Source organism: Lepeophtheirus salmonis, chromosome 14 (assembly GCF_016086655.4).
Source record: "Lepeophtheirus salmonis chromosome 14, UVic_Lsal_1.4, whole genome shotgun sequence".
In the NCBI taxonomy this organism is placed as follows: Eukaryota; Metazoa; Arthropoda; class Copepoda; order Siphonostomatoida; family Caligidae; genus Lepeophtheirus; species Lepeophtheirus salmonis.
Window position 1 is genome coordinate 22837474 of NC_052144.2, and position 25918 is coordinate 22863391.

The 25918-nt window shown below is 32.1% G+C and overlaps 1 protein-coding gene and 1 long non-coding RNA gene across 5 annotated transcripts in view; both read right to left on the reverse strand.

Moving 5' to 3' along the window:
* LOC121129107 (uncharacterized) overlaps nt 1–25918 on the reverse strand; it is a 229063-nt gene that overhangs the window by 85864 nt on the left and 117281 nt on the right. The window lies entirely within an intron of this gene.
* mtgo (miles to go) overlaps nt 20837–25918 on the reverse strand; it is a 93957-nt gene continuing 88875 nt past the window's right edge. For all 4 annotated transcript variants that reach the window (XM_040725274.2, XM_071893243.1, XM_040725276.2 and 1 more), the window contains 7 exons: nt 24980–25235; nt 24355–24620; nt 22418–24300; nt 22188–22354; nt 21996–22129; nt 21693–21926; nt 20837–21623 (listed from right to left, as the gene is read on the reverse strand). In XM_040725274.2, coding sequence (XP_040581208.1) covers nt 21486–21623; nt 21693–21926; nt 21996–22129; nt 22188–22354; nt 22418–24300; nt 24355–24620; nt 24980–25235 — 3078 coding nt within the window. In that variant the 3' untranslated portion in view covers nt 20837–21485. The remainder of the gene's footprint in view (nt 21624–21692; nt 21927–21995; nt 22130–22187; nt 22355–22417; nt 24301–24354; nt 24621–24979; nt 25236–25918) is intronic.

Genomic DNA, 25918 nt, shown 5'->3' on the forward strand with positions numbered 1-25918 from the left:
AAGCCTATAAAATATTCAACTCCATTTGCAATATTTTATACATTATGAGTATTTCTAATGATTGTTTTTTTTAGTCAAAATGCTGTTGGTTCCTTTATATCAAAGTTATAAGCCAAGTGGCGAAATAAAGGCCACTTAATCAATATTTGTACTAAATATTGATCTACGCGACAGTTTTGTGTCCACTAGAGGCGTTGAGGTGCCATGAATATAACTAACTTAAATTCTGCATATTCACCCTTTAAATTGAATTAAGAAGGCGAATTCTATCAAGGAAGAAAAAATAGCATTCGTCTTGTGGCGTTCTTGGAAAATGGACATTGGAAAAATATCTGGTCGTTTACTAACAAAATCAAAATACCTCGGCCCAAAACTTGTTTCGTGCTATGGCAGGGCCAACAAGCAGGTTAAAAATCACTGTTACCAATTCAATATGTATTTAAACTCCTTCAAAATAATTCAAAATGAGCCCTGGACCCATGGGTTGATTAAACCTACGGTAAAGACACCAAGCAGGTTAAAAACAACCACCGCTGCATCACAAATCATATATGCCTCCTCCAAATGCTATACCCTGGATCCATGGGCTGATTAAGACTACGGCAGGGCCACCAAGCAGGTTAAGAACGACTGCCGTCACTACATAAAGTATCTAGGTACCCGCAGAATATTTTAAAATGAACACCAAACCCATGGCTCATTTAAAACTACGACAGGGCCACCAAGTAGATTAAAAACCACCATACTTTAACCTGCTATTATACAAAACAATTTTTAGGCCCCAGGTATTCTGATTTTGTTAGTAAATGACTGTACATTTTCCCAATGACAATTTTCTTCAGAGCAATTTTCCGTGAATGGTCTTGCGGGCATATTAAAGTAACGCCATCTGTGGTATCATACATTTTGCAAGCGAAATAGATTCCACATAGACTATGAATCTACTTAAGCTAACAAGGGCGTTTCGGCACTTTGTGTATAGTATTACCTTGAATGTTGTCAAGTAGTAGGCTGGATAAACTAAAGTAATTATCACTTTAGTGAGTCATTGATATTTTGTTCTTATCAGGAATATCACACCTTTTAAAAAACTAAAAGAACAGTCCTTATCACCATACCAAGTATTTCACTATGTAGAAAGGAAGAAAATTACAATAATGATAAAAGTAGGTGTCTGGTTTATTTATATTGTTCATTGATTTGATGATGACACAAGGCACACATACACACTCAAAAGATTGATAAGGAATTGTCAGAATTACATAGATAGATTTGTATGTATATGAAGGAGCAAATAGTCTGTTATCAGTACCTCTTTATGAGGATTTCAACGTTGAGTCGTTCTATTGACAAAGGATTAGACCCCTTATCAGAATGAAAAGAAAACACCTTGGATAGTTTTGATACCAAAATGTCTCTCATTAACAAAGGAAATCAAACATAATAAAAACAAAACAAAAATCCCTCTTTTGATAAGAAATTATTGCACAAGTCAACAAAGGTGTACTTTTCAAAAAAAAAAAAAAAAACATATTTGAGCCGTCAGCACAAAGACATGTGATGAAAATTACCAGGCTTCACACATAGTTGTTTTTTTTCTAAATTCCTTTTCAGTTAAAAAGAACGTTCAAAAGACAGCTGTCAAAATTTTTATGACAATCTCTTCTTTAATTTGTGAGTTATTCTGCCTAGTGTGAAAAAGCTACTTTTGGATTTTCCAAACAACAATGGATCAAAAACTATTTTGTCTTTTAATTTTATTTGGAAAAAATACTGTTCAAGCTAAGTGTTTTGTGTACTCCACTCCTTAAAGCAAATAAAATAAAAAAAAATAAAAAAAGGGTGCCTATTTTTTAGAATTATCTTGAAAAATAAAACAGAAAAAAAATATTTTTTTTTTAATCAGAGAAATTAAATTTCAAATATTAAATTAAAAAAAAAAAAAAATCCGCAATTGTTAAAAAAGCTACAAAAAATTTGAGAAAAACAATCAAAAATTAAATTTTTGAGAGAAAAAAATTAAAAATCCACAGTCATTCACAAACAATTTCAAATATTAAAATTTGTAGAAAAAAAACTCAAATATTAAATTTTTTCTAAAAAAAATTTCAAAAATCCATATAGCTATTCTCAAAAAATTAATTTAAAAAAAAAATTCAAAAAACCACAACTATATGAAAAAATATAATTTCGTAGAAAAAATTCAAAAACTTAACTTCAAATATTAATTTTTTTGCTAAATTTTTTGTAAAATTAAATTTCAAATATCAAATTTTTTCATAAAAAAATCAATAATCCACAATTGTTCACAAAAAAAAAGTTTTGGAAAATAATTTCAAGCATTAAATTTCAAATATTAAATTTTTTGGAAAAATAATTAAAAAATCAGCGATTTTCCAGAAAAAATCAAAAATTTAAATTCAATTATTAAATTTTTTGGCAAAAAATCTATAGCTATTCAGAGAAAATTAAATTTTTTGGAAAAAAATTTGAAAAAATAACTTAAATTTCAAATATTTTATTTCATAACTTAGAAAAGAAACAAATAAATTAAATTATATTCCAGTAATAAATAAGAATTAGAATCGCAAATTAAACTTTTTTATCCCAACGCCTATTCCAGAAAGAACACCCCATTCTCCAATTCCCGATTTTGATTAATCATACCATCACTACTTGATATGAAGTGGTAGTTCCTCTTATAATTGCTTACAGCGAAGCTAATAACAATAATAGGTGGTTACAGATAAGCTGATTTCCTTCCAAACATTATTTCAACTATCACTCTGACAGTTTTTTCCATTTTTTTTAACCTGCTGAAACTGCTAAGAATTTACAGCTCCATAAATTTATATTACTTAGAGATATCTCAAAGTATTTTTATGATTTTTTGAATATATATAAATACTCTTTAAATATATTTTTATAAGATACTTTTAATGTTTCTCTTTTTGATTTCTTAGGACTATGACAAGATATAATAATTATGATCAAAGGAGGTTTTTCTTTATATATTAGTAAAAAAAATTTCATACTTTTTTTATAAAATAAAATTTTATACTTTTTGACAAACAATTTTGCAATTGTAGAACAAAAATTTTTACATTTTTTATTGTTGCAGGTTCAAACAAGTTAGTTTTTAAGGGTGTTGAGCAATGAAATTCTTATTTCAACTAGTGTATAGTACTATATTATACAATATATATATATATACTTACTGGGTGTTCCATTGAAATTTGAACACTTACTATTTCAATCATTAATGAAGTTTGAGGGATTGAAATTAATTCATAATTCGATATAACATAGCATAAATAATTAGTTATAAAACGAACCAAACCTGATCTCTGTAGCTTACGTACAAGTCGAGAAAATAACACTTGAGCGTGATTGACAAATTTCCATCCATGCACTCAAAGTATGTAGTTGAGGGTCTCCAGGACCACCATCTATACCACCAGCAACTCCAAAACGAAAAAGGCTCTGTCGAAAAAGCATAACTGGAGCCACAGGAGTTAAAGAAAACAGTCCAGGCCAATTCACTCAAGTCCATAAGGACCTATGCAAGAGATCACAGGGTTTCACACCAGACTGTTCAGAGAGCTATCAAAAAAGTGGGTGGAAAAAGACTTGTGAGGGTGGATATGCCCCTTTTGACACCAACAATGAAAGAACCCCATCTTTCCCGTTACAGGACTCTTTTGAACTCTTTTTTTAACACTTTAGACTCCCAAGAGCCCTTATAACAACCCCCTCGACTACACCTTTTGGGTACATGTCGAGGAATAGAGGAAAAGTTATGCAGTGTGCGTCATCCAAGCACAAAGACCCTCAATGCCACTATTAGCCAGCACTGGGACGCCATGATAGAGAACTACATCCACAGTGTGTGCCAGAACTTCCACTGCCGCCTAGAAGCCATCATCCTCGCTACATTAATGATTCAGAGAGCTCAGACACACATTTATTTAGAGTATTAATTTTGTTGAAATTCTATTGTTAATTAATAAATTATATCTTGTTGAAGTTTAAAATTCAAAGTGTTTATATTTTTATCGATCACACTCTATGTAAAATATATTTTATAAACAATTTGAAGCTTGTATCATAATTTAATTACAAAATCAGTTCTTTTAGTCAAAAACTGTTAATTAATGAATACCATCATTTGATTTCCCTATATTAAAAGGACTTATTTATTATATAATTACGAGTAATAACTCTGGATATTTTACTTTAACATATTCTTCATTAATTTGTAATTTTCGTCAAAATTTTTATCACAAATACAGGTAATTATGTACCACACTTTTTGATTGCAATTTGTAAAATTTGCTATTACCTAGAGGTTACATACAACTTGTGAAGTGCATATATATTATTAAAACTGTCAGCTGAAATTGTTAGAAATAAAAAAGGGAATGACAAATTATTATTTAAAAACAAAAAGGGATTTGTTAATTTGGAGTGTTTTTGACGTGGAAGTTCAATTTTTCCATGGCTTTCTATTTTCCTGTTGTTTTTTTGAGAAAGTATGTTATTAATATTATATTTATAAATGTATTTTTATGTAATAGTTAAGTAAGGGAAACCAAAGGTTGGTGATTCAGGAGTTTTTAACTTCAACCTCGACTCTGATTTTTATTTATTTATCCGTCTATTTAACTCAAGAACTAAGACAGAGACAAAGTGATATTTATGGAGTGACACATTACAATAATTAAACTTGATAGATTAAATTAAATTATTAGTATCATTTATAACTCTCTTATTTATTGTTGTTTTTCATTCATCCATGAAACACGACTCATTTGGTTTAATCACTTCATTTCCATAGGAACATTTTGTTTAGGCTCTTTTAAAAACATAGAAGATACATATCTACGTCATTAATTTATGATAACCTCGTCAATTGAATGGAGGATTGGGGGTTTATTAAGTAATTGTAATTTTTTGGTGGATATAATTAAAGGTAGATACAACTTTTCAATCTTTTCCTTCAAAAAGATTAAAAAAAAAAACTACTCGAAATGTATTGATAGTTATTCAATCATGTCATTTTGCTTTTGAATGGAACGCAAAATTTGAATCGAACATATGAACTTGGCCAGTTTAATAATTTTGAATCATGGGGCTCATTTTTCCGTGAATGTAAGCAAATTGGCCACTAAAAGTCCTTGAGGACCCCCTCTTGATGAAATAAAAAGAGTAATATACTAAAAAAAAAAATTAGTTATCATCCGATATTTATATCGTATTTTTTGTTTTTGGTTTTTGGCCTAGAGCATGTACCCTCGGACATGGAAGCCCACTACCTCTCGGTGAAAGTAATCATCACGTTGAGGCTAGGATGGGTGATGGCACAGGTCCTACTTTCGACATAGTCATAGTTGAGAGGATTCATATCGCAGGAGGCTGGAGGCTACAAACTTTGTTTCCCCAAAACTGAAAATTTAACCTCAAGCCATTGCTGCGTGGTCCTGGCCATGTGCCCTGGAGTGGAGTCCTGCTGAAACATATAGTTTCCCTCTGGGTAGTTGGACTTCCCCAGGGCAAAATTATTTTCTGATTGGAACGACAACAGAGCCCTTGATTAGTCTTATGTGGAGTTTTTCTGTTATTGTAATGCTGTGAATATTTATTCTGTATTAATTGAAGAATTTTTAATTGAAACATTCTCCTCAACTATGTAAGAAAAGCTGATATGAAGAAAGGATTGTATAAATTATCTACTTCATATCCATCCATTTTATTATAAAACTGTCAATTACATTGGCTAGTGAAAAAACTGATTAAATGAAAAAAGTCTTCCTTCATAATTAGTCAAAGAAATACAAAATTGTGTTTTCGATTGGAAAAAAAATCTGTTTATACTAGTCATTCATTCCTGCTAATGTCATTGAACATGTATATGTAGAAGATTATTTATTCCATGACTTTTGCTACATTAAACTCATGAAATTTTAACATAAATTATGAAATAATTAAGCGAAGTTTAATTATTACATTCTTTGTCTAATTTAATGCAATAAGTAAGTCATTATCATTGCCTAAACTCGAATTGAAAACACGGTACATTTTGAAGTCTGATTGATATTTATTTTTTTCATTTCAAATTGATTTTAAGTGTGAGAGTGATGGTCGCCTTTAAGAGATTGTATGAAGTTATACCGGCTTCGGCAAAAAATCTTTACACATTCAATCTAGATTTTACCAGTTGTAATAGAGTATGCCAAGTCTAAGCTACCCTAATCATCTATGTAGCTCCCCTTGGCAGCAATGACGGCTTCTAGGCGGCCTCAGAAGGCCTTGCACTAATTGACATCCAAGTGCTGGTTGACGGCGTCCTTGACGTTGTTGATATTTGGGTGAAAGACGGTGCAGGCCTTGGTCTCAACATACCCCCAAAAAGTGAAGTCAAATGAGTAGGCATCTGGTGAGTAAGGGACGTCATTTTCTTTGGACAGAAAGGCAAGTTGTCCTCCAACCACTTCTAGGCCTTATAGGACATGTGTGCAGGCGCACCACCCTACAGGAACACCACGTTCATGTCTGGGTTTAACCACTTTGTGATCTCCGTTGGTTTCTTGCCCACCTCCAAAAGTAAGCGGACCGAAATTCGTTGGTCACGTTCAGGCGGCATTTTCTCGGCTTTCATGACACTTAGGAATATCTAGTTTTTTTGGTTTATTTAATTTTTTATTTATGTTTAGTATTTGAGTGGAACAATTGTGCATTCACAAAAACCTTGATTTATTTAGTAAAAACAAAGATTAAAGATTTTTTCGCCGCACCCGCTACAGGATGGATTTTTGACTACAAACTCTAATAATTCTTTAGGCTTTTTTAATGTACCTCTTCCCTCCTAATTTCCATCACTACTCAACTCACTGGGAAAATAAATGAAAGCAGAAAATAGAACACTTCCTCATCTTTGAATTATTTATGTACATATCTGATTTTTTTCTGAATGTATTTTTCTTTGAAAAATTAAGTTAACCTTTGTGCTATATTTCAATGTTATATTCCTATTAGGAAAGCTAATTAGTTCCATAAATAGGTTTGTAGCACCTTGTCTAAGCTTGTTAACTATAATTTCGACACCTACGGAGTCGAAATGATTAATATTTTTATTTATTTATTTTATTGAGGTTTTCAATTTATATGCACAAAAGACATAAGAAGACATGACAGCTAAGGGTTCATAATTTGTAATTTTGCTGGCAATAAGAACTTTGGAATTCAACAACACTAATTCCAATACCTTCTTCTTTCCTGGGCATCCCTTTCGTTTTGAAAACAAAGCCAATGCTTTTCTGAATTTTATTACGTTTAAGGCAGGCTAGTAAGTAGCGACTTTGGTGTTTCGTTCAATTTTTTTTTTCGTACCGTGTTCAACCATTTTTTTGTTCCGCTCCGCGTATTAAAATTGCATATTTGTAGCACGTCAACCCAAAAGGAAGCTAGAATAGTTTTTCTCAAGATTGGAATACATTTTCCAACAAATTATAGTTCATTTCAATGAGCAAATGATTCTGATTAATCCTTTGCAGGTACCTCAAATTGTACTTAAAGAAGCCAAAAATCATTGCTACATTTATAAAATTAGAAAATAAATAAATTATATTTCCAAGACAATTTTGGGACCAAATTAAGTCAAATAGATAAAAAGGAGGTTTTAAGCTACAGTTAACACTCTCGGGCATCTCAATTTATCCCATAAGTTTGAATTGAAAGCCTATAATTGACCGTCATTTTATAAATATAAATGATTGAAACTTTGAATATATGATTATATTAATGATTCGTGACACGTAAGCTACATTGAAAAAATACACTGCAGCCAAGATTAATATAAACACTATAACCTTGAATGCAGCTAGTAACGTTAAAAATAATGTCTCACTAAAATATCAACTCAATGTGACTTTCAATTCATACTAAAAAATGTTGTGTGCGTCTTTGTTTTTTATTTTTGGCTGTAAAGTACTCTTGAAATAATCCAACTTTTAACAACAAGGAGATTTATTTCATCCTTTAAATGCGAGAACAAACGGGTAGAAGCATCAGAGCGAACCTTAAGGAGTGTTACAACCCATTAGAGGCCGTGGAGAAGAAGGAGTACAACCCAGAGGGCCGCAAGAATGTCAGGAACACGGGTTTCATCATATAGGAGATCATTTATGAGGATTCCACGACCTCAATGCGGTAAATTTCAAGAGGCCGTGAGTATGACAGCAGGACTCCACCCCGCCCATACGGCCAATGGCACCAAGGAGTGGCTGACAGAGAATGCGTTTGACTTCGTACCGTTCTCACATTGGCCCCCTACTCACCAGATTTGAACCCCTTTGATACTTATTGAGGTCATACATCGAGAATAACACCAACATGATCCCCTGCAACACCAAGGACAGCCTGATTACCGCTACCAGCTGTACAAATGTCTTTTTTATAACGTAATAAACATGTGCGTTTATTGATTTCAATAAATATTAAAAAATAAAGATGTACTTTCCTTTTTTCGTTCACCCTGTAAGAGTATTTTAATTATTACTTCGTAAAAGGGACATAAATAATGATTATGTACTTTATAGAGTGGTTAATTCACATTTACAAGAATATTAATATCAGGGGCGTCTGCAAGGGTGGAGGCTTTAGGTACCCTCCCCCCCCAATTTTTGAAATTGCCCCTGAATTTACAATTTACATAGTTGTGTTACTAGGATACTTATCTGGTTGAAAATTACTATAACCTATTGGAACGGAACACTAGAATTTCATTTTTAGCATACATCGTTCAAAAAAAAATAATAATAATTCAGTTCTGTTCATTGAGCACACATTCTATGGAACACCATTAAATTTTACGTTCTGTTTACAAGCCTGGTCTAAGGAAATATATTGTTTTGAAATGATGGAAGCTAGCAATGGCCTTGTATATGGTATATATATGTAAAATACATGATAATTTCTACCCTCAACATTATGAATATGCAAATTTCTTAATTCCTTTAATGGCTCAGGTGAAATATTTACGAGCTCTTATCGACTCCCAATAAGGGAATCCGCTCTCCCATACCCTTGCCACTCAACTCTACTTAGTTATTAGACTTATCAGTTATCTTCTTTCTTTCATGGCAGTAGGGGTTTGATTTTATAATAATAGTAATAATATTGCAGGTGATATGATGGAGCCAAGTTAAGCAGGCAGGTGTCTACGCTCTTTGATTACCTACTACTATAATTCACTCATTATTCGACGGGCTTTTTATGATTAGTATTATTAGGAGCCAGCAGAAATAGATTAAAATACTTATTAATATGTATTCTCTTCTCTTTTTCCATCGATTATATTATTATCTCTTTCTTGCCATCAATTATGGAGTTAATTATATAATCTTTTTCCGATGAATAGTGTGCATACAGTGTTTTTTTGTACGTAAGTCTCTTTATCTTCGTATTCGGATCCATAACACACATGCGCATTGCATAACATGTTTATTCTATGGATTTATAATCATATGATCTCATATTATTATACAGGTCAGCTTTATAATCCCATCTGTTGGACAAAAGCCAACGGTTTTTTATTTTTGATACAGTATTTGATCCCTTGCTTTAGCAATTTTGTAGGAAGTTTGGCCACTCATTTAGGAAAAAAAGGGTCTATCATTTGAATGGTAGGTTTATTTCAACAGTGAGGTAAATAATATCATTTTTTGTGTAAATGCATTTATCCCGAAAAAGAATAAACGAATGTTGTTTCTTATTGTTTTCAAAGAATAATATTTTATTATATTATTTTGATAACTTTTTTTCACAAAGAAATAATATAATATATTTCTATAAAGTCTTTTTATAAAAAAAAAGAATATTATATTTTTTCAAACAGACTTTAAAAATTGTTATCATTTTTTCAAAAATTCCATGATAAATAATGCAAAACTTCCGACTGAGATCCCATTTTTCCAAATCTAATACTCCATCGACCCTGCCCGGTGGCATCGCCTGAAATTGTTAAGTTAATAGTCGTTGATATACAAGAGCGTACACAGGATTATATATACATATATCTTTTTTTTATTGGGGGAGAGAATTTTATTGCAATGTAAAAAAAAAAAAAAAAATTATGGAAAATATTTGAAAAATTTAATTATTTTGAAAAAAGTAACAAAGACTCAACATTATAAAAGAAAAAGAAAAGAAAATAGTTGAAAATATTAGATTTTATGGGAAAAAATTACAAAAATCAATAGTGATTCTCAAAAAATTGAAATTTTTTTAAAGAATTTAAAAAAATTCACAGTTATTTATAAGAAATTTAATTTGATTGAAAAAAATTTCACAAAATTCCACAATTATTGACAAAAAAATCATCTTTTGGCAAAAAAAATTCAAAAATCTACAGCTGTTGACATAGAATTAAATTTTTTTGAAAAAATTTCAAATATAAAATTATTAAAAAATGATTACAAATATTATATTTTTTGGAGAAAAATGCATAGCTATTCACAGAAATTTAAATTTTTTGGAAAAAAAAATCAAAAATCCATAGTGAACAGAAAATCAAATTTTTGGAAAAACATTTCAAATACTAAATTTTTGGAAAAAATATTTCAAATATCTTAAGCTATTCACAAAAAACTAATTTTTTTGGAAAATAAATTCTAAAAATGAAATTAAATTTCAAATGTTTCAATTTTCTAGTAAAAATCAAAAATTCCTAAATTTGGGCAAGGGACTACAGCCCCTCCATCCCACCCCTTCGGACGTCCCTGATATGATGTGTTATATGGGTAAGAAGTGAATAATAAGATAATCAGAAGAGAAACCAAATTTTTGTGTCAATTTTTGTTTTTGTGGTTCCCAGTAAAATTTGTTGACATTTTATAAAGCTAAATTAGCCTGCTTATAAGCAGTGATCGCTCAAATAAATGCTCATTTAGCCCCCTTTTGTGTGAAAATTACTTTTTTCTAAGCTGTTATGATTTTTAATTTTATTTTTGATCATTTGATGATTTTTTTCGAATCTTGCAAAGCCTCTCCGTCACTAGGCTTTCTTTGTATAGAGCTAAAACTATACATATATGATGAAATCAGGGTTACGATTGGATATGTGAAGGAGTCAGATTCCGACAACATCCAATTAGAGGAAGAGTAAATTTGGTTTCCAATTGGAAGATCCTGATGATCTATTTATGCAAAATGTTGGATGTATCAGTGGCGGTGGTGATAGGATACATCCATCTAAGAAGACTCCAGAAGATTTCGGTTACTTCTGAATTTGCTCCAACTGCTAATAAAAACTTTAAAACTACAATTACAAATCCAAGGCAAAAATTAATGGAAGAAAACCTTTTAAATCTTGAGTTGAGGGGATTCAGCCCTTCTAGCCCACGCTCTTCGGACGCCTGTGGACTATTAACCTGTTGTAAAATTTGTCAAAAAGAAAGCGTTTTTTGTCAATTGTTTTTTACTATAAAGAAATTTCTTTACTGAGAAATAGCTAATATTTCTAAATTTACTCTAAGAGAAATTTGAATGACTTATTAATTTCTACTTTTGAATTATGACTCATTTTAAATAGTTGTACATATATTAGGTATACATTGAATTATCCCTTTCTTGTATGTATGTATATTATCAAATGGTCGTAAATTGTTTCCGAGAAGGAAAATGTAAATAAAGGGTCGACGTTTTACACTCAAACAAAAATGCATAACGATCAATTAACTATAATTAGATGTACATATATGTACACAGCCATAAATTAGGTTTGAAATGAGGGATACGATTTTCTCAGCTTTCCTCAAACTTTCTTCTTTCTTTATATTAATCTTCTACTTTCTTAGCCTATGAGACCTTTCAATTAAACGGTAGTATATTCTTACACAAATTATACTCAAGCTCTATCCACAAATTATTCATAGTTACCCCTTGTGTGGGTCGCAAATTGGACTTAAAATAAGCAAAATTGATTGTCACAAAAAAAGGACAAAAAATTGATGCCTATATATTTTATTTGAAAGGCTATATTGGAGTCAATTTAAGTACCTATTATAAATCAAATGAAGCTTATAAACTATATTTAAAAACACTCCCACAAGTTTGAAAAAAGCCTATAATTGACTCAAAGATGTATTCAATATTGGTCAATACAAGATTAATAGAAATACAAGGTTAGACCATCATATGATCGGGCTTGCTAGAACTTTCAATTTGCCCTAAGTAAGCACAGCGTGTTCAGCGGTCAAAAGCCAGCGTCGCTGATGGTTTGGTAAGCATAATCTTCGGTGTGATGAAGATGCCCTTCATCTTCATTCGCAAAGGTGTGAAGATCCATCAACGTGTCTATCTGGACATGTTACAGTACCAAGTACTTCCCTATATCCAGGAAAGGGTATTACTGCTTCCAGCATTCACCCTCACATACTACAAAGTCTGCGCAAGAGTGGTGCCAAATCACTTTTGAGGACTTCTGGATCGATGAACTTTTCCATTTGCTTCCCCAAATCTCAATGTAATGATCTTCTCCAGTCGACGACTTGAAGGCCGCTATTGTGTCTGCATTGGAGATCTTGTCGAAGGAGACTATCCATAGAGCGTTCAAAGCAGATCCGAAGTGTCTGAAAGCTGTGATTGCCGTAAATGGTGGCTATGTAGAATGAATTGGACCCCATTTTGAAGGATGATTGCAATGGTGTAAAAAGATTATTCAAGATATAAATATTTGTGTACTTTTTTGGATGTTAAGGTTGTCTTAAGACTTATGGGTCCTCCCGTATAAGATGTATATTGAATATATTTTGTGAACAATTTGTAATTTTGTACAAGTTCCAACAAAAAATTGAGATAAAACTTCTTAGCTACAATACAGGGTAATAAAATAAGGGGCTCTAATTACTTCCACCAACGAAGCTATGTTTTCGCCTCAGTTTGCTTGTTTGATTATATGCAGGATTAGGGGAAAACTAACCGATAGATTTTGGTAAAACGATGTAGAAATATGAGATAAGTTAAGAATGAGAGTTCATTAAATTTTGAGATGTTAAAGTCACACAAAACGTTCAAAATGCATGATTGACCATAACTTTGGAATAAATTGAAATATATTCCTTGTTAATTTTTAGGGAAAGTCTTTGGAGTGTCTCCATTCTAATTTTAAAATGTATCTACCTAATTTTTTTCTATTTGATCTCAGATACAAAAACATTTCCTGAAGAAAAAGGACAATCCGTGCTGAATAGAGCTTGAACTCTAACTTCTCTCAGAGGCGACTAGGACTTTTCATACTCAAATACAAGTGACACTTATCGTAAATGTCTAATAGATTTAAATATTTTATTACAAACAACAAAACTATACTTTTGTTTCTAAGTTGAACAATCATATAGGAAAAAAAGAGTCGTGAACAGTTTAAAAAGCAAGCAACCAATATCTTCTATTTGTGACAATATTGTTTTAACCTAATTGAATTATTATAAAGATAAAATTTACTCCGACGTCGATCTTCAATTCTAGTTAGAGTCCAATTAAGACTTGCAACTATAGCTCTCCTACCAATCATCAGTGTTACTCTCCGTCATTTATAACAATCACTTTACAAGGGTTGCAAGTTTAAAATGTCGTTTTTTATTTTGTCAACAGAGGGCGCTCGAAACCTGTTGAACTATATTTCGTACCCAAAACGCCATTTTTTTGGTTAGACAGCCAGCTACAAAACGTTATGTTCGTTTAGTAGCTTACGAGTTAGTAGCATACTTTTTTTTCGTGTTAACCATATTGAATTTTGATTTTCTTGTTTAAAAGTTATTTTCAAAAGAAAAAGGCACTGGAAAGTCATCAAATTCTTGTAGAGACTTACAGTGATATTGCTCCAACCGTGAAGACTTGTCAACGCTGGTTCCAACGTTCCATTTTTTTAATTTTTTTTTTTTTTTTTTCCAAATTTTTTAATTTGAACCACGCATTGATCGAAAAACGCCCACAATGGGATCAAAGACGCAGTAAAGTCGTTGTGCAGCATGGCAACGCTCCTGCACATTCAGCCAAAGGGGTCAAAGAAACGATTTCTTCGCTTAGTTGGGAACTCCTAATCCACCCACCGTATTCACCAGACATATTGCCTTATTCTCATCGATGGGATCCGCACTGGCTGTGTAATACTTCAAAACTTTCGAGGATATACGAAAATGACTTGATGAAGGGATTTTAATGATAAATGATGCTTTCCCCAATGAATTATACCCAGAAATTGCCCGAGAGATAGATGAAATGTGTAAAAAGCTAGGGCAAATACTTTGAATAAAAAATGTTTTGCCATTATTCTATAATAATTCCTTTTTTTATGAAAAAACACAACATTTTAAGCTTGCATAATTTTTTTTTTTTTTTAATTGAAGTGATAGATATATATAGTTGAAACAAATATAATCTGCCGGTATGTTAAAATAAAAGAAACTGAAAATAAGCTTGATTAACCTGACAATGTTTGGGAGGAAAGGAGCTTATGATGGTTTCAAAAAAGAAGAATATAATTTAAATTGAGTGGCATCAAAACTTGAATATATTGAATGTACACATTTTTTAAGTCTCTTCTGGATCATTTTAAAAAGTATATTCCAGAAAATGGTGCTGCACAAAGACATAACTGGATACACCCTTTTACCGCCATATCTAATTATCCGTCATCTCATATGAAAGGATTCACTTATCAAATTATCATGTGGCCAAACACAAAAAAAAACAAAAACAGATTTTGATTCTAAAATACTAGACTAATTCTGGATTTATGTGATAAGGCAGATTTACTTATACCAGCTCAACATATTTATGTGAGAAGACTTTTTCTTTATTAACTAATACCAAAATATATATACCGATCGTGGAAGATGATCTTCGAGTTGCTGAGTCCAAAATTAAACCGATAATATACTTTCCTCAATACACAGTGCACATCCGACAAATTAAATTTATTCGTTAATAAACATGTTTACACATATACAGCCTGTAATGTTATTTGGTTGTGAGTCTCAATTTTGACTTTATTTACCCCCAAAAAAGAGGATTGCTAGTATAGAAATGATTCCAAGTAGTACATATATATCATTGATTTCATATTTACAATATATTCGATTCCTTCTTAGTTGTATTTCTTATTTTCAATTTATGTAAAGTTAAAATCTTTATTTTGATCAATATAGTCAAATAAATTATATTATTTACTACTGGGTTGAGCTTTATAAGGTTTATATAGCCTTTAAATAATATATTTGCATAAAATGCTCTCTAAATTTTATATTCATCTATCAATGAGAGGTTTAGGGGTCGCAAATTGTCTACGTTTTTAGCTGTGAGAAGGAAATAAACAGAGAGTATTCTCCAGCTTTAGCAAGGATATATCTAGGTAGGAATTACTACTAGCATAATATTAGCTTATTTATCCACACTCAATTCCAACTGTCAAAAGACGACGGAAATTTTTTTTAAATATATGGCAGCTAGTCTTCTGTATGTTTCTTGTTGCCAACTGTTAATTATAATTTAGATAATAGTTATTAATTATCATATACAAATAATTGATAATTTTATCAAAACCAGTACGAATGACAGACATAGAGAAAGAATTATATAGATATGACAAGAATTTTTTCTTGGCCCCTTGGCTTAGTTAGGTAGACAGAGAACAAACATTCTGATCTTAAAAATGGTGTACAGCTGTTGTAATGTGTGTAATTGTAGATATGTTCTAATCCGAAGGAAAAAATAGAACTTGATTTGACTTGAGCACATCTTTAATGATTTAAAACATCATCTTAATTCCATTTACAGGAAGATCTACTCAGGTTTTTCAATTTATGGGTGTTTCGGCGTTATTAATTAATTTACAAATAATGGGCAGATTAAGAACGAAGGAAGATTCAAACTATTAACAGCGATTCGTTCAGCACTTCTGAATTAGAATTAATGTATTTGCTTTAGTTTTTTGGTATTAGTTTCAACAATAATATCTTAACTGCTTGTTGTTTTAGTATTCATTGGTTTGAATTATCATTTGACATAATCATCATGGCTCTATATTGTTATACCTAGGACTGTTCAAGTAAGAACACTAAACCTGGTCTTAGCATCCATAAATTTCCTAGAGGTCCAGGTCCATCAAATTTATAACCTACCTAAATTTTAATTGTATCCCAGCCCATAGGAGTTTGAATCAAAAACACATCGTTTTTATTCCCCGGATGGGTTCTGGGGACAGATACATTTAAATTTCGAACATAGAACGGGAGGAATAATGAATTCGAGAGTTAACTCCATACTGAAGAAAAGTAGTGAACTAATTCGTATGGATAAGTAACTATTTTGTAAGCTCTCCAGAGATTTTTTTGAATATTTATATGAATTTTTTGTCCAATGAGGACTAAAACAAGTCTTTTCTTTAAATAAATAATTGTTGTCCTATTGACGACCAAATTATTTGACTTCTATGACTCTTAAAACCCTGAATATGAATTCTTTTCAAAGTGTTGTATCTCTATTTCGTTTAAACCCCAAAGTTCGAATAAGATAACAAATATATTCGTATATTGTACGACGAACGTGAACAGCTGAAGGCAATAAAACAGCCTTTTGCATGCCTTATCACCTCTATATATTCTTTCTCCATAATGACAGAGTTTTAAATGACACGAATTCTATACAAATTCCTTTGATTGATATTTAATTCATATAAAAATCAAAATCTGAAGGATTTTACCTTTTTGCAGGTCATGATACACAGGGTCATCATCACCTTTAAATCATACCAGAGTCAACTTATGAAAATTAACGAAAACAGCTGATAGGAAAATATCCCACATTTCTGTTTATTTCGAAAAGCAAGCCATGGATTGGAGTTGCACTGAAAAAGTATGAGTTAACATTATAGTATTTTTTGCTGTGCCAGTCCTCATTTATTCGGTCCAGTCTTAGGAACGGTCAGATCAGTTCAGGTGACAGGTCCATTGGACTATCAGTTTAAAAAAAGAAGAAGTAAAGTTGATGGAAGTCATCAGGGACTAAACTTTATAAGTTTTAAGGACTGATAAGCATAACTCAAGTGGATCGGGCCCACAGTGAACTGGAAGGAACAATAGTCTTAAGTCCGAAATAAAAAGTGACGAAAGACTAATAATATTACAATTACTATAAGCCTTTGGGGAGGGGGGCTTCAGAAACTATTAGGGGGATCGCCAACTCATTTTTTCATATCTCTGGAGACAATGAAAAAAAAGAATAAGAACTGAACTAGTAGGTCGGGGAGAAACCTCAGCGGAAAAGCTGGTAACCAAACAGTTGGACAGACTAGGTCTCCCGAGAGTTGACTTCGATACAAATGTGTGAAGTAAAATAATAATTTAAAAAAAACTACAAGTCTCGGCGTCAGAAACTGATTGGGTAGTGGAGACCGATCCGAGTCTTGTCAAGGCTTTTAAGGCGTTTTACCTAATTTTTCCGACAATGGTCGTTAATTCGGACTTTTGGGTACTTGTATAGAAGAAAAAAAATGACAAAAGTTGTTATTTTTATTGTCGTTTTTCTTATTATTGTTTTTTCATTAACTCATATTATTTATGTGTAAGGATTGTGTTATGTTCGGTTAGAATGTTTGTTTGTTTTTGTTTTGTCAGAACTGTAAATAAAGGTATACCTATTGGGCTTTAAAAAAAAACTCTTAGGGGGCCCACTTTTGTTCAGATTGCGATGTATCGCATGATTTCCAGGTCATATTTTATACAACTCTTCTGATTATAACTTTAAAGAAATGAAACACGAGCGAAAAAGATTTTACAAGTCAAACACATTTATTAAAACTGGAATGGAATATAAATTCAAATGCACAAATTCTTATTCGATTAAAAATAATAATATAAACATAATCATAGTAATAAGAATAATTAATTATATCATCTCTTCTACATTCTAAACTAATACAACTACTACTAATCCACCACCACTTCTTAGTCTTCTTCCCCTTTATGCGATCCCAATTTATTGACCATTCATTTTATAATTGATGGAAAGAAACTTTTTTTTAAATTTTATTAACATAAGTATATGTTTCGATATATTATATTAAAATTTCATCTGCTTTCATACCTTATTTGGCACAAATTTAAGTATATATAAAAATAAGAGGATCCCATAACATGTTAAGTACAATGTATTACTAAAAAAAATATAATGGATTTTTTTACAAAAAATAACTATAAATACATTTATGTACAAAAAAAAAAATCCTAAAAGGAATATTGAAGCACAAATGGGAATATATTAATTAATTTGATGCACTCCCTAGGGCGAAATCTAGTCACCATAATTCATTTATATTTGGGATATTTTCATAATTTTAATAGTAAAGTAGGGGTCCGTATTTTTTTGAGCACTCCAATTTGTGGGGAATTCAGGCCCGGTATTTTGAGAAATCTTTGTCGATTTTATTTATAAATGCTAAAAAAAGAAAAATAATTTGATTTTTTTTTTGGTCTAATATATCAGAAAATTAGACAAGACACTAGAGGCATTGCTAGCTTTCATCATGCGGGGGGGGGGGGCTTAGTCCCAATAATTACCAACAACGTTAAATTACTTATAAATATATATATAGGTGTATTTTGATTGTAGGAAAATTGCCAGTAATTTACTACCAAAATCAGAATACCTTAGCCCAAAACTAGTTATGTGAATGGTAGGCCTACCAAGCAGGTTAGAAATCCTAGGTGCAAATTCACAAAGCATTTAGAGTCCCTCCAAATACTGCTAAATAAATTCCGGGCCTCCATAAATTGTACATATGTTAATTTATATATGGTTTGTAGTAGGTTGAACGGGTTGACCGTGGATGTCCCTTTTAAAATACTGTACTACATAAATAATTATTTATCATTGTTAGCTGCGTAGTTTATTTACTTTTTAAACGGGTTTGGCGTTAATTTTGAAGTATTCAGAAGGGGTTTAAATGCTGTCAGGTGGCAGCTGTGGCTTTTAACTTTCTTGTTAGACCTACCATTGCACAATACAAGTTTAGGATCAAGGTATTCTGATAGTAATGACGGGACATTTTCCCAATGCCAGTTGTCCACAGAGGCAAGGGGAAGGGGAATAGTTGTCACGGGCTTGGGGGAACTATCGGAACTTATTGATTGTATGTTTGAATGAAAAAAAGAAAAGCTCATATATACACAGAGAGAGAGAGAGATACATAGAGGAGTGGAAAGTGGAAGTAGTGGTTGTTTATTAATAATATGTAATACTTAGTGATATTTTTCATCTAAGATATAATAAAATGTGTTTTTTTTTGTTTTGTTTTTAAATCTTCAATGGCAAAAATATAAGGGAAAACTAAGTAATAAAATATAATAAAAAAGACGACGGACACACACACACAAAAAAAGTATAATTAAAGACTTAAAATGAAACAAATAGACAATAATAAATATATTTTTGTTGTATAATATGATATATATTTATGTATATGATAGTGTATTTTAATATAAGATGAAGGATTTCATTATAAAAGTAAGTGGTAAGTATCAATCATGAAGGGAATGGGGGGGTCGTGTATGGCCTTTGCACATATCTGCTTTCAATTACTATTTATTCAAAAAAGCTAAACAGGGTGGGGACTTTAAATTCAGAACAAATTTAGAGCCTGACAACCCACAGCTCCTTGTTGATAAAAGTGTGCTCATCAAATTCAGCCCACAAAATTGGCTAAGAAATATAAAAAATTCTTGAGATGTCCTCCGAATATAAACGCCGTGTGGTCATTATTGTAAGGAAGTTGCCAGGGTTTTCAAGGAGTCTGATGCATGAGGAAGACTCTAATCCTTTTGGGCTAATAACGTGTGAATGGAATATATGATTAAAATGATTGTGTATGTGGCCTTCTAGGTTGTAGGGATCAGAACACCTTTGGCTACAGAGTCCATTGAACGTGCATTTAGCACTGTTGGATTTCATTCTCAAGGTAGTGAACAACATGACAATGAGTTTCTTATCAAGGCCTGAGTCAGGTTGGAGGCTAGGTTGGTTATAGATATGTACTTCACTATTGACATGTAAAAGCAAAAGATGACTAAAATCCTTATTATATTTTGGGAAATAAATTGTAATGTCAGGGGCGTTCGCAGGATTATATATTAAAAAAAGTCATTTTTTTTAGATATCAAAAATCAATAGCTATTCACAAAATATTTCAAAACTTATATTTCAAATATTAAATTTTTTGGAAAAAAATTCAAAATTCATAATCTACAGCTGTTAAGAAAATGTAATTGTTTGGGAAAAATTTCAAAGATTATATTTTAATATTAATTTTTTTTCCAAAAAAATTAAAAAATCCATACTTATTAAAAGAAATAAATACAAAAAATAAATTTCAAATATTTAATTTTTGGAAGTTGTTTTTTTCAAAAATCCCTACTTATTCACAAAAAGTTACAAAAATTATATTTTAAATAAGATTTAAAAAAAAAAAAAAAGATATCCTATTTTTGCGTAAAATTTTTTCATTCTATTAAAAGAGTGAACATTCCTTATTTTGTTTGGTGGAGGCTACAGCCCTTCCAGCCCACCTCCTGCGGACGCCCCCATATTATTAAAATGTAAGTTTTACGGAATTAAAATCCCGACCCTGTGTAAGAGATTCAATGAGAGAGAGAGAAACATCAATCACAACTACATTTTTACCTTCTTGTGATAGAATCAAACAATAACATACGTACGAAGAAGGAATAAAGGTGAGAGGGATTTATATATATATATTTTTTTTTTTGAAGAATTTTTTTATACATATACATATATAAAGAGTAAGTAGGAAAATATTCATTTTTCTTTTAAAAATATTCAATTTTTCTTCTTCATATTAATAAAAGAATTTTTTTTTTGTATAGTTAAAATTGATTTGATATCACAGTATAAAGAGGCGATTCTTTTTTTTTTTTTTATATATATATATTTTGTGTGTGTATTTTTTTTTTTTGTTGAAAAATTCATAAAAAAATAATACAGAGAGAGAGAGAGAGAGAGTAGAAGGATTCCAATCTTTTTGGAGCTGGAATCCTTTTTTTCTTTAAATAAATATATGTATATATATAATAATCATAATAAAAGCTTCTTTACAACAGACGACGAGAAGGGATGGGAATTCATATTTACAAAATATAACAAACAATACACAAGATCTTCTTGACAGCAATAATGATGTCAATAATGATTGCATATATATATATATAAATAAAACCTTTGATCCTTAAAAAAAATTATATAATAAAATAAACACGGGATAAAGTATCTTTTGCTGGATAAAAAAAAATAAAAATTAATATTCCTTTCTTTTGTTGTTAATGAATATGGCTTTTTCGTCTTGTTCACACTGATAAGACATTCAAAATAATAATAATTAATCATAAACTTGCAAACTCAGTTTGTCTTTTTCTTTGTTAATCCCCTGATTCGTCTTCTTTACTCCAACCTATGATTTGGTGCATAACAACAGCAACGGCCATGGCAAAAACAGAGAATCCAACCAAAATAAAAAAAGCCCATTGTTGATCCGTAAAGGCTTTCTTTTCAGGTTTCTATTTATTTATTTATTATGGATATAGTGATTATTTTTATGAAAGGGAATAATTAAAATGAGTTCATACCTGGGATCCACAAGAGAGTTTACTTGAAGAGCCAAGGAGACTCATAGAGGAAGATCCAGGGACACCACGACCTAAATCCCCTCCTAGAGTTGTAAATATGCCAGGAGATGAGCTTGGCCCAACTAATTCCGCCAATCCCGGAGCTGGTACACGAACAGGAAGTACTTTTATAGTATAATCAGATCTTGGCTCAAGTCCACTGATTCTAAAAGATACATCCCCTCCAGAATAGATCTAATTCAAACGAGTATAAATAGGTAATGAATACTCTAACAAAAAAAAAAAAAAAAAAAATGCTCTCACAATTTTAGAGTCATGATCCTTCACTTTTGTAAGCTGGACCTTGTAGTTTAAAGTTCCTTGGGCATATAACATTTTAACAGGAGTCCACTCAACTAAACACCCATCAGAAGTGATACTAGATACTCGAGGTACACCTGTGAATTGATAATAATTTATATTTATAAATAAATGTATGTACTTTGTAAAATTTACTTTTTAGAGGAGGAGGGTGGGCATAGAGAGTAGTAATCTCATAAACAGCTGAATAAGGCCCGTGTCCTGCTTCATTTGAAGCCGTGATCCTGAATCTGTAGGTTGTATTCTCACTAAGCTTATTGATCTTATGAGAAACAATGGAACCACTGTAAACCGTTTGAAACCTGCAAGGAAAAATTATTTATAATAAAAAAAATAGATCCAAACTCAAGATCAATCTCTCTTACTGATTTCTAGAATTTTCCATTTCAAGGTTGTAATGGCACAAATCCACTGATTTGGAATCTCCCCATTTTAGTTTTATAGAGTTGTGATTTGCATTGATGCACTCAATCTTTGGTGGTGCAGGAGGAAGGGGCATGGTAGAGAATCGATATATTTGACTAAAGGGACCTGTTCCAATTGAGTTAATCGCTTGGACCCGTATATTATACGCAGAATCAGGTTTCAAATCAGAGAGCAATATATTGGATTCGGAACCATTTGTTGGAACGATTACTGTGCCCATATCAACTTTATAATGAGTTATATCTTCACCTTGCGGATCAGGCATTTTCCAAGATATTCTTAACCAAGTTGAACCACTTTTCCGAAGACGAATAGAGGTTATTTGTGCTGGAGGAGCTGCTGGAGTAACTAATTTTGTGACAGAATTTGAAGGAGGACTTTTTCCTGCAGAATTAAATGCAACCAAGCGGGTCAAATAGGTTGATGCAGGAGAAAGAGAACGAGACTCAAAAGAAGTATTGGGTCCAACATAAATAGATATAAATTCTGGTTCCTTCACTTCTTGAATCCTGGACTGAGAATTGGATTTTAATGACTTAGTTTCTATAGTCTTCCGCTTAGAAGATGAGGAGTAAGGAGGAGCGGCATCACTGGACGTATCTTCTTCTGAGTCACTTTCATCGTACGAATCTGAGTTTCTGGATGCATCATATTCTTTTTCTTCGTCAGAGGAGGAATCGTCCGAGGAATCATCATTATCTTGTACTTCCTCATCATTTTCTTCTTCATTATTAGAGCTTTCATCCTCGGATGAAGAGTCAGATACCTGGTATGCTCTAGAGAGCGATATATTTGCAATTTCAAGACAATATTCAGTGATAATTGCCCCATTGTTAATTGGTGCTTCCCAAGTAAATATAACTGCATAAGGGGATCGAATAGTAAATTTTGGTTCTTTTGGCTGCCCAGGTGCTCCAGCTCCAGAAACTACTTCCAATGAATCTGACCATGGTCCTGCACCAGATTTATTGTGTGCTCTAACTTGGAAGAGATAAGGCCTTCCAGGAAGTAAAGATGCAACTGCACACTCGTTATCTCTCCCTTTGTAAGCAGTTCGAGTCAAGTTATCTGGAGAGGTCATATCTATTTCAAAATCAGTGATCCTAGAGCCTCCATCATACTCTGGCCAACTCCATTTGAGGTATAGATGATCTGCTTTAGGTTTGCCATGAAGCCTTGGAGGAGGACATTGGTCTGGTCTAACGGGTTCAGTAATAATAGTACAAACATCCGAGAACTCAGAAACACCGCCAGAAGATTGACAAGATACACGCACAAAATATTGCTTCCCTGGAGTAAGACCGTCGCAGATATATTCCAGTTCCATTCCTTGGTATAAGGTCCTCCAACCTAAGCCTTCATCTAGCTCCAGGTTATATTGTGTCACTTTAGATCCTCCATCATCTCCAGGTGGATCCCAACGTACTTTAAATGAATTTGAATGCAATTTACCTTTGGGCGCAACTTTAACCGGAGGTTCAGGTTTATCAGGTAGAGTGGAATAAGAGACTTCGTCTGACCATTGACTTTCTCCCTCGTTATTAACAGCTCTTAAGCGGAATTTGTAAAAGGTATTACGCCTAAGCCCAGTGGAGACAGACTGATTATCAGGACCACTATAGACTGAGATGTAACCATGACCAGAGGTCATGTCATTTCTTTGAAGGACAAACTCAGAGTCTGTCAATCTCTTAGACCATAACAAGTCTAAAGATGACTTGGTAGCTTCCATAAGTCCTGGGGCAACAGGTTTAGAAGGAGCTGCCCCTTGAGTGATTGCGATAATGGTTTCACTTGGGCGGGATTGCCCAAACTCGTTTACCTAAAAGATGTAAAAGTTATTCATACTGTAATAGTTGTTAGATATAAATCTTACGGCAATCAATCTAAATCGATAGGGAGTGGCGGGGCTTAATTTGGTAACATTGTAGTTCTTTGCTCTTCCAGTAAAAATAGGACTAAAAGGGGAGGATTTTCCTTCATCAAACTCCAGAATATAGTTTTGAATAGAGGAACCATTATCAGAAGGGGCATTCCACCTTAGGTTTATGGATGTTTTGCTCTTGGATGCTACTTTGGGTGGGAAAGGAGTATCAGGCTCAGAGGGAAGTGTGCGGAATGATACAATCTCACTAGCACCCCCTAAAAATAAGATATACATGCATATATTGGATAGATATTGTCATTTACAGAAAAGAAAGAGATTATCTTTAATAGGCTTACAAGTTTAAACATATTTAAGAGGATTTGAAGCAAGGTTTAATTATACTTTATTTTATTTTTTTACTTTTTCTCCTTATTCATAGTCTAATATCGAATATCAATGTCATAATATGTAGTAGTATTATATTCATCATACATAAATAAATATTGATCTCTTGACGACAATATTAAGTGTATCATCATCAGGAGTCTTACACAATATCTACCTTTTCCTTCTCCAATAAAATAATTCATCATCATATTATATGTTCTTGAACATATACACACGACCTACGTACCTTTAATATTATCCAATAAAGTATGAATACGAATATGATACTCCGTATTGGGACGTAGATCCGGGAGACGACAATTGAGGGACTCACTCTTAAAGACTGACCTATAGCGACCCTCCTTTCCTTTGTCAGAAAGAAGGACCTCATAGGTAAACTCAGAGGGTGGAATAGGCTCTAATCCTTCAAACTTGGGATCTGAGGATTCAAGGACTGGGGGTTCCCAGGATATGACGGCTCCTCTGGCAGTCACATTGGATTCCTACAAGGATATAAAGAATATAATCATTGAATGGGAATATGTTGTATATATTATATACAATAGACAAAAGAACAAATTATTGCCTTTTGGAAGAAGGGAAAATAAAGATTTATCGAATGTAATAAAAAACAATTCAAAGCCACATATTTATTCTTATTATGTATTCATACATTAAATTCCGCTGACACAAAGGGAGGAGGAGTAGGATAAGGAAAATGGTCGTTTTATTTGGTCATCATAGCTACATAAATATATAATTGTAACGTAAATACTAATGTTGAGGCTCGGTCCATTACCGAATTGTTTTTTTCGGTTCTGTCTTAAGTGATTTTTCTAGACCGTTTTGGACCGATTTTTCGGTCTCAATTAATGGACCTTTTTTTCGGTCTCATATATTATGAGAAACCAATTTTTCTTTCTAGATCAACTGTCATTCATAGAAAAAATACTGTATACATATAAGAGACGGCGGAATCAAAATTAATCCAAGCTATCTCTATTTAAACTTTGTGTAACGTCTTTGTACATGGAAAAACATATAATATCATGTTATAATAAATTTATCTGTAAAATTGGTCTAGACCGATTTTTCGGGACCGAACTTTTATATGAGACCAGTCCAGATTGAGCTTTTTTGTTGAACCGAACTAATTCAATTCAACAAAAAAATATAAGGGTCTTAG